This window comes from Triturus cristatus, chromosome 4_1 (genome assembly GCF_964204655.1).
Source record: "Triturus cristatus chromosome 4_1, aTriCri1.1, whole genome shotgun sequence".
In the NCBI taxonomy this organism is placed as follows: Eukaryota; Metazoa; Chordata; class Amphibia; order Caudata; family Salamandridae; genus Triturus; species Triturus cristatus.
This window is the reverse complement of record NC_140585.1, coordinates 63,676,924-63,691,742: the sequence shown is the minus strand read 5'-3', so window position 1 is coordinate 63,691,742 and position 14,819 is coordinate 63,676,924. Positions and strand designations below refer to the sequence as shown.

At 45.9% G+C, this 14,819-nt stretch overlaps 1 protein-coding gene across 1 annotated transcript in view; it reads left to right on the top strand.

Moving 5' to 3' along the window:
• Positions 1-14,416, top strand: part of LOC146839530 (glycerol kinase-like) — a 33,919-nt gene extending 19,503 nt beyond the window's left edge. The window contains exon 2 of the mRNA XM_085651585.1: positions 9,396-14,416. Within this exon, the coding sequence (XP_085507711.1) occupies positions 9,689-11,458 (1,770 nt within the window). The 5' untranslated portion in view covers positions 9,396-9,688 and the 3' untranslated portion in view covers positions 11,459-14,416. The remainder of the gene's footprint in view (positions 1-9,395) is intronic.
• Positions 14,417-14,819: the final 403 nt, after the last annotated feature.

Below are 14,819 nucleotides of genomic sequence, written 5' to 3'. Positions count from 1 at the left end.
AACATGACAACTTTGTTTCCCTTACAATCGGAACGCGTCTCAGAATCGTGGAAACAATAGATAACTATGTCAGTCAATCGTGCATGCTTAGTTTCTCCAGAGTTACACAGAAATAGATCGACGGGCGTTTCAATAAAAGGATTTAATGAACAGTCTTGTTTCTCGTGTAAGTGATATGAGCTGTTACCTTGCTGCTTGTCTTTCAAAGTAGGTTCTCACTATTGTTATTGATAGACCCTCTAATTCCCTAGGAGATAATCAGGCTAGGGGGTTCAAACTACCTATAAGTCCCTAGAATGGAATCGGGCATGGAAGTTTAGAGGCTCCAGAAGATTTCCTGCATTTGCATGTGTACACTGCTGAGTGCCTGCAGTTATTTTAAAGGAAGTCTGGCTTTGCAGACTGACTTTAAAAGTAAAATTGTGTGCTAACTCAACTTTGGTGGTATGGGCACTTTTTTCAAAGGGATAATCTACCTTATTTGTACGTATTCGGTACCCCCAAGATATCCCTGGGGTGGGGGTGGTGGGCATGTAACTATAAAGTGGACATTATAAAAGATGTTTTATATGCCCTGGTGAGAAAAAACTACCCATTTCATGTTATCCCATTGAAGATACTTAGCTCCATAGGCGAACATTGCAATACTTTATTTTGATATAGCTATTACCTGGAAAGGGGTTAAATATCATTCAAGGACTTAAGATTGGTATCGATGAATATAACAACTTGCCACTGTTAACTTGTATCATAACTAGCACAAAAGAGAATTTATAGAACTCTCTCTTCTGTAAGCCAAAATCCAGTCTTTTAGTGGGCTCTGCTGATTGGTCAGCCTAAATAGGCTTCATTAACCTGGCCGCCTTAATTGATGAGTGGCCTGGCCGGATCAGAGCTTATCTGATGGAGAGAGCTCTGCAGCTGTGGGTCCTAGAGAGGGGTCTGGGTAAATGAAACTGAGCTCGAAGAGAAAACAGACCAGTAAGAAATGCTCGGTATGCCTACCCCACATCCTGTGCCCCAGCCAGATTGCAGGCTTAGGAGAGGAATTTGCTGAGGTCAGAGGAAGTAGAGCTAAAGGTAATGAGCCACACTATGGGTTGGTTTAGCTAGCTCTTACTCCTCTGAAGAGAAATCATCCAGGTTGGATTTTGGAAGTGCAGTGCTTTGTGGCACAATAAGATGCCACACTTTGGATGAAGTTGTCATGCTTTTGGGTGGCACCCAGTATCTCATTGGATAGAGGTACCCCCCTGCTTCTCGCTCAATAACACTAATTATGTGAGAGCTGCATAGACTCTCAGATCTGCCTGAAACTACAAGGAAAAGGACTGCCCTGCTGGAATCTGGATTTGCACCCAAAGTCCTGTAAATGACTGCACCTACGGCACAATCTGATACTACACCCTGGGGACTGTGCTTGGCTTCAAGAAGGATTCAGAAGTGACTCTATGCAGGCTACAGGTTACGGAGCCCACCTGCATCATCTCCACCAAGAGTCCCCGTCCAGTGGACTTTTAAGGATTTGGCCAGGTGTATTATGGGGATTGTAGTCCAGAAATCCCAAGGACCATCTAGGAGAGTCCAGACCTTTTGGATTGGTGTTTTAGACTCTTTGAGCCTGCAAGGAGACCTTCAGGAAGCACCTCCTGAATTTTAGAGAACTTTGGGGAATTTTTGTGAAAAAGCTCCGTGAGGTGACCGACCTAACCTCTAGAGTCAAGCGACTACCTTTAACCGCGACCCAACCAAGGTTTCAGGTTCATCCTGCTGAAAGCTTCAGACATCCAGGATTTGACCGGGGCATCACCGAAAGTCAAGCCGGCAAACCTTCACCGAATCCAGCCTACTGTGGAGGGTCGAGCGATGCTGGAAGAAAAGGCTCCTGAAAAGTGAAGGTTAAAGTTTGACTGGGGCCTCCCGCCTTAGTTTATCCGACCAGAGCTTCCGCTTGTATCATTTGTTTATGAAAGAACACATTTTGACTCATTGTGTGCAAGAGAAGTTACGACTGTACCTAATGGACTCTAGTACTAGGGAACTAGCCAGGGTAGCTGATGAGTGGGTGAGAACCTGGGTTTCCAATCAGCAGAAGAGGACAGAGCCCCCCCCCCCCCCACCCCCACACCCCTCTTTCCAGGAGAAGCCCCGGGGAAAGAAGGCCAAATAAACCTGAACGGGGAGGGGGTTGGTGCCAATCCAACTTCAAGGGGAGGGAGTATTGGGGAAAGAATGGTCGGTCCTTTGATCCTTCAAAAGTGGGAAAGTACTTTGACTGTAATCAGCCAGGGCACAGGAAAAGGAGATGCTGTCTTCACAAAGAAGCCTTCCCACTGGTGGGCAGCCCACCCAGGGATTGCTAGTGTAAGTGTGGGGGGTGTAGAATGCCCCAGAGATGGGCAGGTCATTTTACCTTCAAGCATGTATAAGTACAGGCAGAGACCTACCATCAATGGAGACGAGATTGGGGCTCTGAGAGACACAGGAGCAAGTTTAACTATGCTTATGGACATACTGGTGTCTAAAGATTAGATCCTACATTGTAAGTCTCACCAGGTGGCATATGCAGACAGTAGGACCAAACGTCATCCAGTGACTATGGTGGATTTGAAGTGGGGAGGTGTGACCTGTCCTGTGAAAGTAGTTGCATCTCCTGCACTCCCAGTATAGTGTTTACTGGGAAATTATCTGAATGGTCAGAGGTAGAGAGAGGGCTCCATAAGAGAATATTGGATCTCCACGAGTGGGTATGTTCTGTGACCAGGTCACAGACTAGCCAGAAGGGACATGATGGACACTTGGACCCTATAACAATGGACCAAGCATCCATGGACAAGGGCTCTGGGTTTGGTGACCCAGTGCTCAAGTGAGGTGGAATAACGTATCAGAAACCGCACTGGGGTCACTGGGGTCACTGGTCTACACAATTGGCTGTCCTTGTCAGAAAGGCAAGTCCTAGTCCTTGATAAGGGGCCGAGTTGATTTTTCCTAGGTCCTGATGAAGTGCCACATGATAACATATCTGTTTTTACTGTAGTCCTGGTAACCTTTTCTCAACCATAAATAATTTTCTTTAGGGAACAAGAGTCTATTTTAGCTATCGCCCATTCACCACCTTCACTCCCCCCTCACTTGCATTCATCTTTACGGCATCTGCAGATCAAAAGATCTCCGATAAAGTAGCCACCAGGCCCTTCAGGCATTGCAGCGCCGGCCAGACGAGGAGCGCCCAATGATGAAGCATGACACCCTAACAGGTGTGTGAGGGCCCTAAGTTCTGATTTTCAGATCTCCCAGCGACCCACATATAAGCCTCTGGATCAAACGGGTTGTATCCATTCGGTTTAGGAGGAACTACCCCCATTCTGATAAATAGTTACCTAAAAGTTCACCAGTCAATATCACTCCCAGACTAATGGTCTGGTGGAAAGGTTCAATAAGACCCTGAAGGGCATGATCAATGGTTTGTCGGACAAACTCAGGAGGAGATGGGATGTTCTCCTCCCATGCCTACTGTTTGCCTACAGGGGGGGTACACAAAAAGGGATTGGTTTCAGTCCCTTTGAGCTGTTGTTTGGGCACCCTGTGTGTGGGGGGGGGGGGGTATTGTACATGCTGACAGAGTCTTTGAAGGAGCCTCTTAAGGAAGCAAAGGAAAATGTGCTTGACAATGTGCTAGGCCTGAGATCTCACATGGCAGAGTGCATGTACAAGGAAAGCAGGAAGCTGGAGGCCAGCCAAGAGCTCATGAAGCTCTGATATGATTAGAGGGCTGCAATGCCTGAGTATACTCCAGGACAATTAGTGTGGGTATTGGAGCCTGTAGCTCTTAGGACCTTCCATGACGAGTGGACTGGGCCCTATCCAGTCACTGAAAAGAAGGGTGAGGTTGCCTACCTAGTAGACCCTAACACCCCCAGGAACCCTCCTAGGATCCTGCATGTAAATAGATTGAAACCCTACCATGACAGGGCAGACACGACCATATTACTTGACAAAAACAAAAAAGGCCACGGGTCCAAGATAAAGGTATGGGCTGCAGCAGGATTTTATCAGCCATGTTCTAGAGGGCGATCCCTTTAAGGACGGTTACCCCTATGATGAAGCATGACACCTTTGGTGTGTGAAGGAAACAGTCCTTAAAGAGATCCTCCTCTAGTACATGGTTGATCAAATCCTGCTGCACCCCATACCTCTATCTTGGACCCGTGGCCTTTTTTTTGTTTGTCATTACGAGTGTGGAGGCGGTCCACGCAGGTCCTAAAATCTCCTCCAGCCCCCCTAGTGTGTACTCACGACCATATTACTTGTCACAGATGACAGAGAAGAGGAGGAAACTGAACCAGTGCCTGACCTCCTCTTCAACAATGTGCAAGATGGGTTGGTGGAGGGAGTGTTACTCTTTCCCCCAAATTGACAGGCCAGCAGCACAGAGACTGCAGGCTGGTGCTGGGGCAGTTTGCTGGTCTGCTCTCTTTGGCTCCAGGTACCACTGACTGGTGTGTGCACCACATTGACACTGGTGACAGCATATCTGTCAATAATAAACTGTTCAGGTTGTCTGACCAGTTCAGAGCCAGCTTCAAGGCTGACGTGGCTAAGATGCTGGAGTTGGAGGTAATTGAGCACTCTGACAGTCAAAGGCCAGCACAGTGGTGCTGGTGCTCAATCCTAACCCCCAGTGGGAAAAGGAGTTGCGATTCTGTGTGGACTACAGAGGACGGAATGCAGTCACTAAGGCTCATGCTCACCCTATACCTAGAGCTGATGAGCTCATTGACAGGCTGGGGGCTGCTAAGTATCATTTGGATTGACTTCAGGCTACTGGGAGATTGCTCTCACTGGAGGAGCAAAGAAGAGGTCTGCATTCTCTACACCAGAGGGGCATTACCATTAATGCTCTTTGGCTTAAAGAATCCCCCTGCCACCTTCTAAAGGTTGGTTAACAGGGTCCTGTCTGGTTAGGAGCAGTTTAGTGCAGCATAACTGGATGATATAGCTGTCTACGGTTCCACTTGGGAGGATCACTTAAACCACCTGAGGGAAGTGTTTCAGGCCATGCAGCAGGCAGGTCTGACTGTTAAGGCAAGCAAGTTCTGTGGTATATCTTGGCCACCTGGTAGGTGGGGTGGGGGGGGGGGCATGTATAACCTCTCCAGGCCAAAATCCAGCTATCCTGGCTGATGAGGGGCGTTACCCCGAAACCGGTCCCAGGATGCTTGTTTCCTGTCCGGGGCAGACCTGGCTTGGCAGCTCAGGCTAGACTGTTCCCATGAGGCATGGGGTGTAGACTGATTTGCATATAGCTGGGTCTGAACTGGGGTGACGTAGTGAGCCAAGGAACGATGATGGATTCAACCCAGATCTATATACTTACAAGAGCAAACAAGGGAGCATTTTAATACCACAAACGTTAACACTGCCTTTTCCACCATGTACCATCTTCTAGTTACTAACCATTATTTTTTTAGCTTGGTGGCCTTTTGAAGTTTGATATGTTGTAGGCCTAATCCATTTTTTTTGTCAACATTTTATTTGGGAAAATATATTTGGGAAAAACAGTTTGATTGGAAAAATACCAATTCCGAATCCCACATTTTTATATAGCAGGCTTGATACAGCACTGTCCCCTGCACGCACCGCTCTAGAATACTTTTTTTTTTTTTTTTTTTTTTTTTTTTTGAAAACCTTTATTGACAGTTCAATAAGAACAAGTATGGGCCTACAACCCCCCGGGGCCGGCCGCTAAGCAATCAGAGCAATAACGACAAGTATAAACACAGGCAGCACTTCAGGGAGCAAAATCGTACTATTAATACTGTGAACAGCGTAAGTAGGGCACCAGGAGAAAAAGGTTTTCATTTTATGATGAAACAAGGCAGAAGGATCAGGTGACAAGCAATTTTAAAACAACGATCACGGATATGCAGAGTAATGAACGTTAGCGATTTACAGCAATCTATTCGGTCAATGGCGCAAACACAAGAACATCAGGATGGAGAAAAACATAGTCTACAGCTGCGCCCACAATCCCCTGCCAGAACTCCCCAAGAACACCCCGGAAGTTGTGAACACATGGAACGGCAACGAGGCATAGCAAAAGGAGGTGTATCACGCTGATCCCAGAAAAAGAAAGACAAAAAGAATCAGAGAAGAAAAAGGAGGCCATGGAAAAAGATGAAGGAATACAGAGTCCCCTCCCCCAACCCCCCACCCTGCACCTCTGCAGATGAGTACGGCCCCCCCCCCCCCAGCAGTGTGCCTGTCGCCCTGGAACCAGACCCGAAATGTAGGAGAATAGGGAAAAAGAAGTAGGAAAGGACCCCCACCAGACGGGGGGGTAGAGAAAGTATTTATAAACTGGAGGAGGGCCTTCATAACAGACCCCCGGCTTCTCCCTCCCGCACGGTAAGGTTCCCCTAAAGTGAACAAGGAACAGCACAAAAACAATCTTCTCAAACCACGATGGGGAGCATTATGCGTCTATTGTGCCTGTAGCCATGTCAGGAGAGCACACCACCCCAAGCCCGCCCGTCCACTAGGCGACCACCCCCGAGGGGCCAGCCTCATCCCTGACCACTCAGTGGAATTCTGCCCATGCCAACCCCTCGACCCAGCACCATACCCAATGTTCCTAGGCAGAGGAATGTCCAACAACGACAGAGAAGCGACGCACACAGGTGGGGTGGAAGTCTCTGAGCATCAACACAGTCCGCCGCGTGAGGAAACAGGCTTCCAAGTGCTGCCCTAGGATCTGCACTGCACGCAAGGTTCAGGAAGGCAGAAGCAGCCAAAAGAGACATTAGTTGCTGGAGTTGTCTCTGGGTCGCAGGAGGGCATGCACGGGATGAGGCCACCACATCCCACTCAGGTCCAACGCCTCCGGGACAGATCAGGCCCTCAGAAGGTCGAACACACTGTAGCATACTGGCCGGGGCGTCCAGTCGTGTACTAACCTCAGGGGGGGCCGCCACAGCATCCTCCTGCGCGCAGTGTGGGTAGACTCTGTGTTCGTGCGGACAGGCGGGCCGCCACTGCCCCAACTCCGACGCCACACCATCGAGCTTACTCCCCAAGATCACGAAACCATGAACCAAGGAGGAGTGAAGAGTACCAAGAGCCTCGAGGAGGTCGCCGTACCCCAGCTCAGCTCTCTGTGATCTCGCCGCCACACTCCCAAAAATCGTACGCTCACAGGCCCGCTGCGGCCCAGCGGACAGGATGGTAGGCGTCATCGACCCAAGATGGCCGCCAAGTATGCCCGACCCTCACCGGGGCCGGGACCCCAGGGCAAGCGTCGCGATGTCCCCGTCGCGGGTGACCGGGTTCCGGGGGCAGGCAAAAAACTATCCGTGGTCACGGGCAACAGTCGTCCCCACCACGGACCAGCTCCCGTAGAAATCCGGGGGCGGCCCGCAATGATCGGGGCAGGATACGGACGGCGGCCGGGCAGCTCACCAGCAAGGCAGGGGCAGTCACCGGAGGATCTAAGATTTGCACCCCCGGTCATGCACTCGGTCAGCTACACTGGGCAGTAGAAGTGACCACGCCGAAATGTAGGCCGAGTTTGGCACCGCTCCGGTGGGCCGACTCCACCCAGTCACCACCGGCCGCTGTTGTCGCACTGCCACCCGGCCACGGCGTCCACTCGATGTCCCGGCTCCAGGGCCGCACAGGCCGCAAAGTTCAGATGCAGTTTTCTCCGGCGATAGCACGGCTAGAAACCTCGGAGTCACACAGTCGGGAGCCCCTCTCCTTCAGAAACACGACCACGTAGCACAAGTTGAGGATCTCAGGCAGGATATCCGTGCGGGATGCGGAGGCTCACGGAGCCGGGGGTCTACGCTGCCGTCCCGGTCGCCATCTTGGCTCCTCCCCCCCGCTCTAGAATACTTGGTGCTTACTACAATGTACTGATTATTATTATTCAGTGCTGTTCCCCACAGGAAATGTTAAACTTGAATGCGGAAGGAGAAGCATAATTCTCGTTTCTCCCACAGCTTGCACATGGCACATTATGTAATATTTGACATATTAAGTCTAATTATTTAAAATTCCTGCCCTATCACATGCGGTGTTGCAAGCGGTCACGCATGTGACGCTATTCCCCGAGGCTAGGAGATGTTTGTTAAATGTGTGGGAGCCGACGGACTACACGGATTGGTGTATGTTTTGGGAAAAGGTAGTGTATGTGGCGAGAGGTAAGCCTGGGAAATGGGTGAAAGTGTGGGGCCCCTGGAACTCCTATCGTGGCGGGATTTGTACCCCGCCACTGACGTCTGACTTGGCGGCGACCCAGTCTCCCTAGTCTGCTCGTTTCCTTGATTCTGTGTCATCGTGCCCACTTTGTATCTGTCCCTGCCCGTCCCCCCTCCTATTCCTGTAGGTCGGTGGGATCCTCCCGAGGGGAGCACGTAATATTGCTTAGACTTTTGCCGCCTTGTGGGTTTGTTTGTAGTTTTTCATTTAAAAAGGAACCGCCATTTGGGAGGTTTGGGCAGTGTGGCCGCAAACGCTTCCTTTGATTTATGGGACCTTTACCACTTGCCGCTTGTGTTTTATAACTGTGTTTTATGACCTCACTGTTTGCTAGCGGCCGGCCTGAAGGTTGTAGGCCCATACTTGTATATCTATTGCATTTTGTAATAAAGGTTTCAAAAAAACAAAAAAAAAAATTCCTGCCCTTCCTGTACATCGTTGCTTGCCTTCACATGTCTTCTGCCAGTGTTTCTCATATGTGACATTAGCACGACACACACTTTCAGTATCAGCTTGCCTCACAAAAACAGAGCGATCCTGAGCTTGTACTTTTTGTTTTTTCATTAATAGTTGTATAAGTGAGAGGAACGGAAACGTGGACACAAACCACAGACAAGTCAGAGTTAGCAGGAAGGGCCTGAGTAAATTTTGCAGATCAAGTAAAGAGATGATCCGTAATCACCACTTGTCCCTCTCCGAAGCACAGTAGAATATACACCACTCTTGTAACTGCTTCAATTGTGGCCTATAGCAATCCCTGTAAAAGGAACAGCTGGTCTTAGGCAGTTGGTGGAGGAACCAAGGAGTGGATTAATGATGTAGTACGGGTACTGCATTCCAATGGAATTGTAAGGATTTTTTTAAAGCTGCATAGACAAAAATTTGAGTGACCCATTTTAGCATCTGCAAGGGGTTGGTTTCTTTATTCTGTGTCATAGCTTCACAGAGTAAGTATAACTTCTTCACATACTACTGCAGTACAGTTTTAGAAATGAACAACTTTTTCTATCCCAACTCACTCTATCAACTCTGCCTGCATCACCTCTCAAATTTTGATTATTCAGCATGGAATGAGATTGTTATTTCTATGTAGTGTCTTAGATCTGGAATGATAATATTGTATATCAATTTTTCAGGTGGCTGAAGAATGCACAAAAGGCAAGACGCTAATTCCTTGTAGTACCAGAAATCAACACCATGAAGAGGCTTACATGGAAGAAAGTGAAACGCCACTAGAATTCTCAGAACTCTGAATACTTTAACAAATGTCCAAGTAACCTGGAAATTAACAACTACTTTCTGATCTTAAAAGCAAAGGGAAGAACTGGTGGCTGGGTGTAGATACCAAGAGGAGCATTTACTGCTGAAAGAGACAGCTCACTTAAAATCAAGTGTGGAAAACTACTGGCAAAACAATCCGTGTGATTGTATGTTAAGTATTACCTCCTCGGAGCCTACCCAAATCACTCTGCAGAGTAAGATCACTACAGTTAGAAGCACTGTGAGACAACAGAGAGAAAGGTACATGGCAGCTTCAGATAGAATCACCCTGGGGCCACTGGTCGGAGCGATCGACCAGGGCACAAGCTCCACTCGATTCTTGGTCTTCAATGCAAAAACAGCAGAACTATTGAGCCATCATCAAGTGGAAATAAAGCAGAAATTTCCAAAAGAAGGGTGGGTAGAACAGGATCCGAAAGAAATTTTGCAATCTGTCTATGAATGTTTAGAGAAGACATGTGAGAAACTGAGTCAGCTGAGTATCAACATCTCCAACATTAAAGCAATTGGTGTGAGCAATCAAAGGGAAACAACCGTTGTGTGGGATAAAACAACAGGAGAACCACTTTACAATGCAATTGTGTGGCTGGATCTTCGAACTCAGTCTACAGTTGACAGGCTCCTGAAAAGGATACCAGGAAGAAATAAAAACTTTTTCAAGTGCAGGACTGGTCTTCCTCTCAGCACTTACTTCAGTGCAGTGAAGCTGCGGTGGCTCCTGGACAATGTAGAAGACATTCAAAAAGCTGTGGCTGAGGGTCGAGCAATGTTTGGCACTATAGACACATGGCTTATCTGGAGTATAACGGGTGGAAAGAATGGTGGTGTACACTGCACTGATGTGACCAATGCTAGTCGAACAATGCTGTTTAACATCCACACATTGGAATGGGATAGTGAACTCTGCACGTTTTTTGATATACCTAAGGATTTGCTTCCGAAAGTAAGGAGCTCTTCGGAGATTTATGGCCTCATGAAATCAGGAGAACTAACTGGTGTACCTATATCTGGTTGCTTGGGTGACCAGTCAGCAGCGTTAGTGGGACAAATGTGTTTCCGTGATGGGCAAGCCAAAAACACGTATGGAACTGGCTGTTTCTTGCTGTGTAATACTGGGCAAAAGTCTGTGTTGTCTGAGCATGGTCTGCTGACAACAGTGGCCTACAAACTGGGTAGGGACAAACCTGCCTTCTACGCCCTTGAGGGATCTGTCGCCATCGCTGGTGCTGTTGTGCGTTGGTTAAGAGATAACCTTGAGATTGTGAAGTCAACAGAAGAAGTGGAGAGACTTGCCGCTGAAGTTGGAACTTCTTACGGCTGCTACTTTGTCCCAGCATTCTCTGGGTTGTATGCACCATATTGGGAGCCCAGTGCAAGAGGTATAATTTGTGGCCTCACTCAGTTCACAAATAGAAATCACATAGCATTTGCAGCATTAGAAGCAGTCTGCTTCCAGACACGAGAGATTTTGGATGCAATGAATAAAGACTGTGGAATTCCTTTGAGCCAGTTGCAAGTTGATGGTGGAATGACCAGCAACAAGATACTAATGCAGTTGCAGGCTGATATTCTCTGCATTCCAGTTATCAAGCCGTCCATGCCAGAAACAACGGCACTGGGAGCTGCTATGGCTGCTGGGGCTGCAGAAGGTGTTGGAGTCTGGAGCCTCGATCCGGAGAATTTAACTGCTGTGACCTGTGAACGATTTGAACCACAGATCAACCCAGAAGAAAGTGAATTTCGCTATGCACGGTGGAAGAAAGCAGTGTTGAAGGCGATGGACTGGGAAATATCTGAGCCATCTTCTAATGGAAATGGTGGCAACAGTATGTTCTGCAGTTTGCCTTTGGGCTTTTATGTTGTGGGTAGCATGATAATGTTAATTGGAGCAAGGTTTATCTCCGGTACTAACAAATAGATTAGACTGATTAAAAAGAACCTTTAGGACATGGTACACTGGAACTGAAGCTCTAATAACCATCACTAAAAAGGAACTAGTCAATGGGAAAATCCCCTACTGAAAAATAAATTCCATTAAACATAATAATTGAGTTCCCTTCCTGAAGTAATTTGGTGATGACCAAATATCACTCGATTAGCTTTTGTTTCTCTTTACAACATTCACTTCAGGGTCCTTTTTGCCTCTATTCATATTGGACTTTCAGAACTCGCTTTCAATACTTTATTTCTAATAAAGAGATTAAAGCTACATTCATTCAGCAGTACTCTATCGCACATTAAACAAAAGGTAGAAGTATAAGATATCCACATGTAAAGAGACTCCGGAATGAGGTTCTTTCTTATGATGTGTGCAGAATACCCCATACTAACCTCACGTAGAAACCCAATCTTTTCTCTAAAATTAAACAAACGATCATCAGAAAGCCAATCAAAGTCTGCACAAGAAAACACAGAATCCAAAAGCCATTTTTCTCCTGTGGTTGTTGAAAAGCTTTAGTCAGAAAATCAGTTCACTTTCACAAGAACAATTCCATGCCGGAGAAAAACTGCACTAAACACCAGAAAAGCTTAATTTGTGAAATCAGTCTAACACTACATGAGAGATAACACCTGGGAAAATAACTGTACTGGTGCACGGAATGTCAAAGCTTCCGCGATTAAAAAAGGCCAACACAACATGAAAGACACTTACAGGACAAAAGACTACCAGTGCAATAAATGTTTTTTTTTTAAAGTGTTCATCTTAAGTCATTCTGATCGTTGTCAAGGTTACGTGCAAAGCAGAAATAAGAGAGATAATAAGAGAATTTAACTAACTCCTCCACCGAAGGCTGATCCGAGTACCGTCATGCCAAAAGAAGTCTTAACATGAAACAATGTCACTAACTAGATTGTGTGCACACAGAGTAAAAAAAGCAGAGTAATGCTAAGCTGAACAGCAAATGCCGGCATAGATTCAAGGGTCAAGAGATAAAAGAAACATTATGTAGAGAATAGCAATGAAGAACAAAAATCAGCGTATGGAAAAAATAAGGAGGAAAGCGCTGGATCCTGCATAAATGGAAAACCAATCAAGTAGTATTCCAATTCGAACACCTCTATTGAAGCTGCATGTAGGCTGAAGTAAAAGCTAAGATCAACAATCTAATCCAGACACAAGAAGATAAAATAAGTGTTGAAATATTTTTAAAAAATACCCCGGCACTAGCTGAAAAGTATCTTGCCTTCAACATGGAATGCCTGAAACTGTAAAAAAAAAACAACAAAAAAAAACCTTCAGTGCCAAATAAAGAAAATACAAAAGTATTATCTGTCCACCTAAAAGTAGAGGGGGGGGGCAAAATAAAACAAAATATTCACTCAACACATGCTTTCAAAAGTAACAAGAAGAAAGAAAAGTATTGATAAACAGGACCACAGAAGTAGACGCTAAGGCAGACCAGAAGCAGAAGACTATTCAACTACACAGGAGAAGAAATGAGTTTACAGATCACCCTAAATTTACATACCAACAGGAACTACATATTGGAATGAACACTTTTACCCAAATGGTACCTTGAATACATTTATCAGTGGGAGATTTAAGACCTAAACTATGACTGTCCTGATAAAGAAACACTTCAACATCTGTGTATTAGAACACTGAACATTTGGAGCAAGACAAAATAGTGAATGAATGTTTAGACTGCCGTAAACTACAAAAGTACTTGTAGATCCTCTGACAACCATTCCTGCAATACAGAAGATAGTTCCGGCATTTAAACTCACTAAATGGAGTCTCAGAAAAAAGCTGTCTCCACTGATGTGCTACTTGAGTATTTATAAACAAATGTGAGACCCTGCTCTACAAACGCTTCAGGTACATGTGACCTCTTGATCATGTTCTTCTGAAGAAGGCAATGTCGTGTTTTCTAGAACCACATTCATTCCTGGGCATCCCATCTCTTTCCCTGGTGTCTCTCCCTGAACTCCAGCCTGATCCTGCCGCTACTCCCATCACCACTTGTATAGTGGTCTGCTGCTCTACGTCCAGGTTTGCAATCTTAAGAAATCATTGTATAAAATAACTCCTGCACTCTCCTGGAAGAAGAGAATGTAAAATAGAATTTACATTCTAAAAATCGATGTAGCCATACTTGAATTGTATCTGCATGGAAAAGCACCTCCTGGTACTGAGAAACACTGAGGCAGTAGAAGAAGGAAAACATAGCTCAACTGGGGTAAACTAGAGTTAACCAACAAACATCTGAAACTGAAGACACCATAGTTTCTGCAGGGACGTAGAGAACCTGATAAAAACGCCACTTCCCATGGATTGCACTGAACTTCTCTGTTGATCACGAGGTACCTCATATACGGAACAGACTAACATGCAGCGCCCATCCAGTTGAGCATAGGTGACTTGCAGAAACAATGGGAGTGACACAGCGTACCTTTGATTCTCAATCAAAGGGACTTAAATACCAAATCTCAGAAAACTGATCAAGGATTAGAGAATTCTGTTCTAACTAGACCAGATGTGCGTCTTTCCTGAATTTCAAGCAGGACCTTAAGGAACAAGTATTAAATTGTCATAGACTTTTATCTTGATCTCACTGCAGTCTGACTTTTAGAATTGCTTTTTTTTACCTCTTCTATTCCCTCATAATCTATTCTGCTCCTCTGACGTCCCTTCTTCTTTGGTGTACTGTAAAATAAACTTATTTTCCTTCTCCTATCAGTGTCCTTTCCTCTCGCATTAGACAACGTCTTTTTGTCCTGTTTTTACCATGTTATCCAGACCTCAGTTGCTCTAAAGTATTGGAGTATTCTCCATGTTGTGATTGTTAATGAAGCACCTAGCTAACTATGCCCTTTATCATATTTATTGTGATTCTGCCGATTAAACACCTATTTATGGTACACATTCTCATTACTACCCTGCTGATGACTACTTTTGTGTCTGTGTATTGACGGTTCAAAGGTCTGTGTAGTCCATCATTGTGTACTGTAAATTAACCTCCGTTCTGCATTATGGATTGCATGTATCATTCTATGCAATATCTATGTTTTGTGCTCTGTCTCTTCTGCATCAGTCTAGTCAGTGCTTTATGAAAATCTCAAGAAATAAAAATAAATCATTGAGGCATCCATATATTTTTCTCCACTCCCCTTCACAAGTGATGCGAAACACAGGTTCTAAACTCAAAATATATAGGAGCTATTTTTTCCCCTTCCCTAGGCCCTATGAGTGAAGAAACTTTGAACACCATGAAAGGCAAGTTGCGGAAGCAAGAATATCTGTTCTAGTAGTCATAAGAGAAGACCTAAACCTAGTC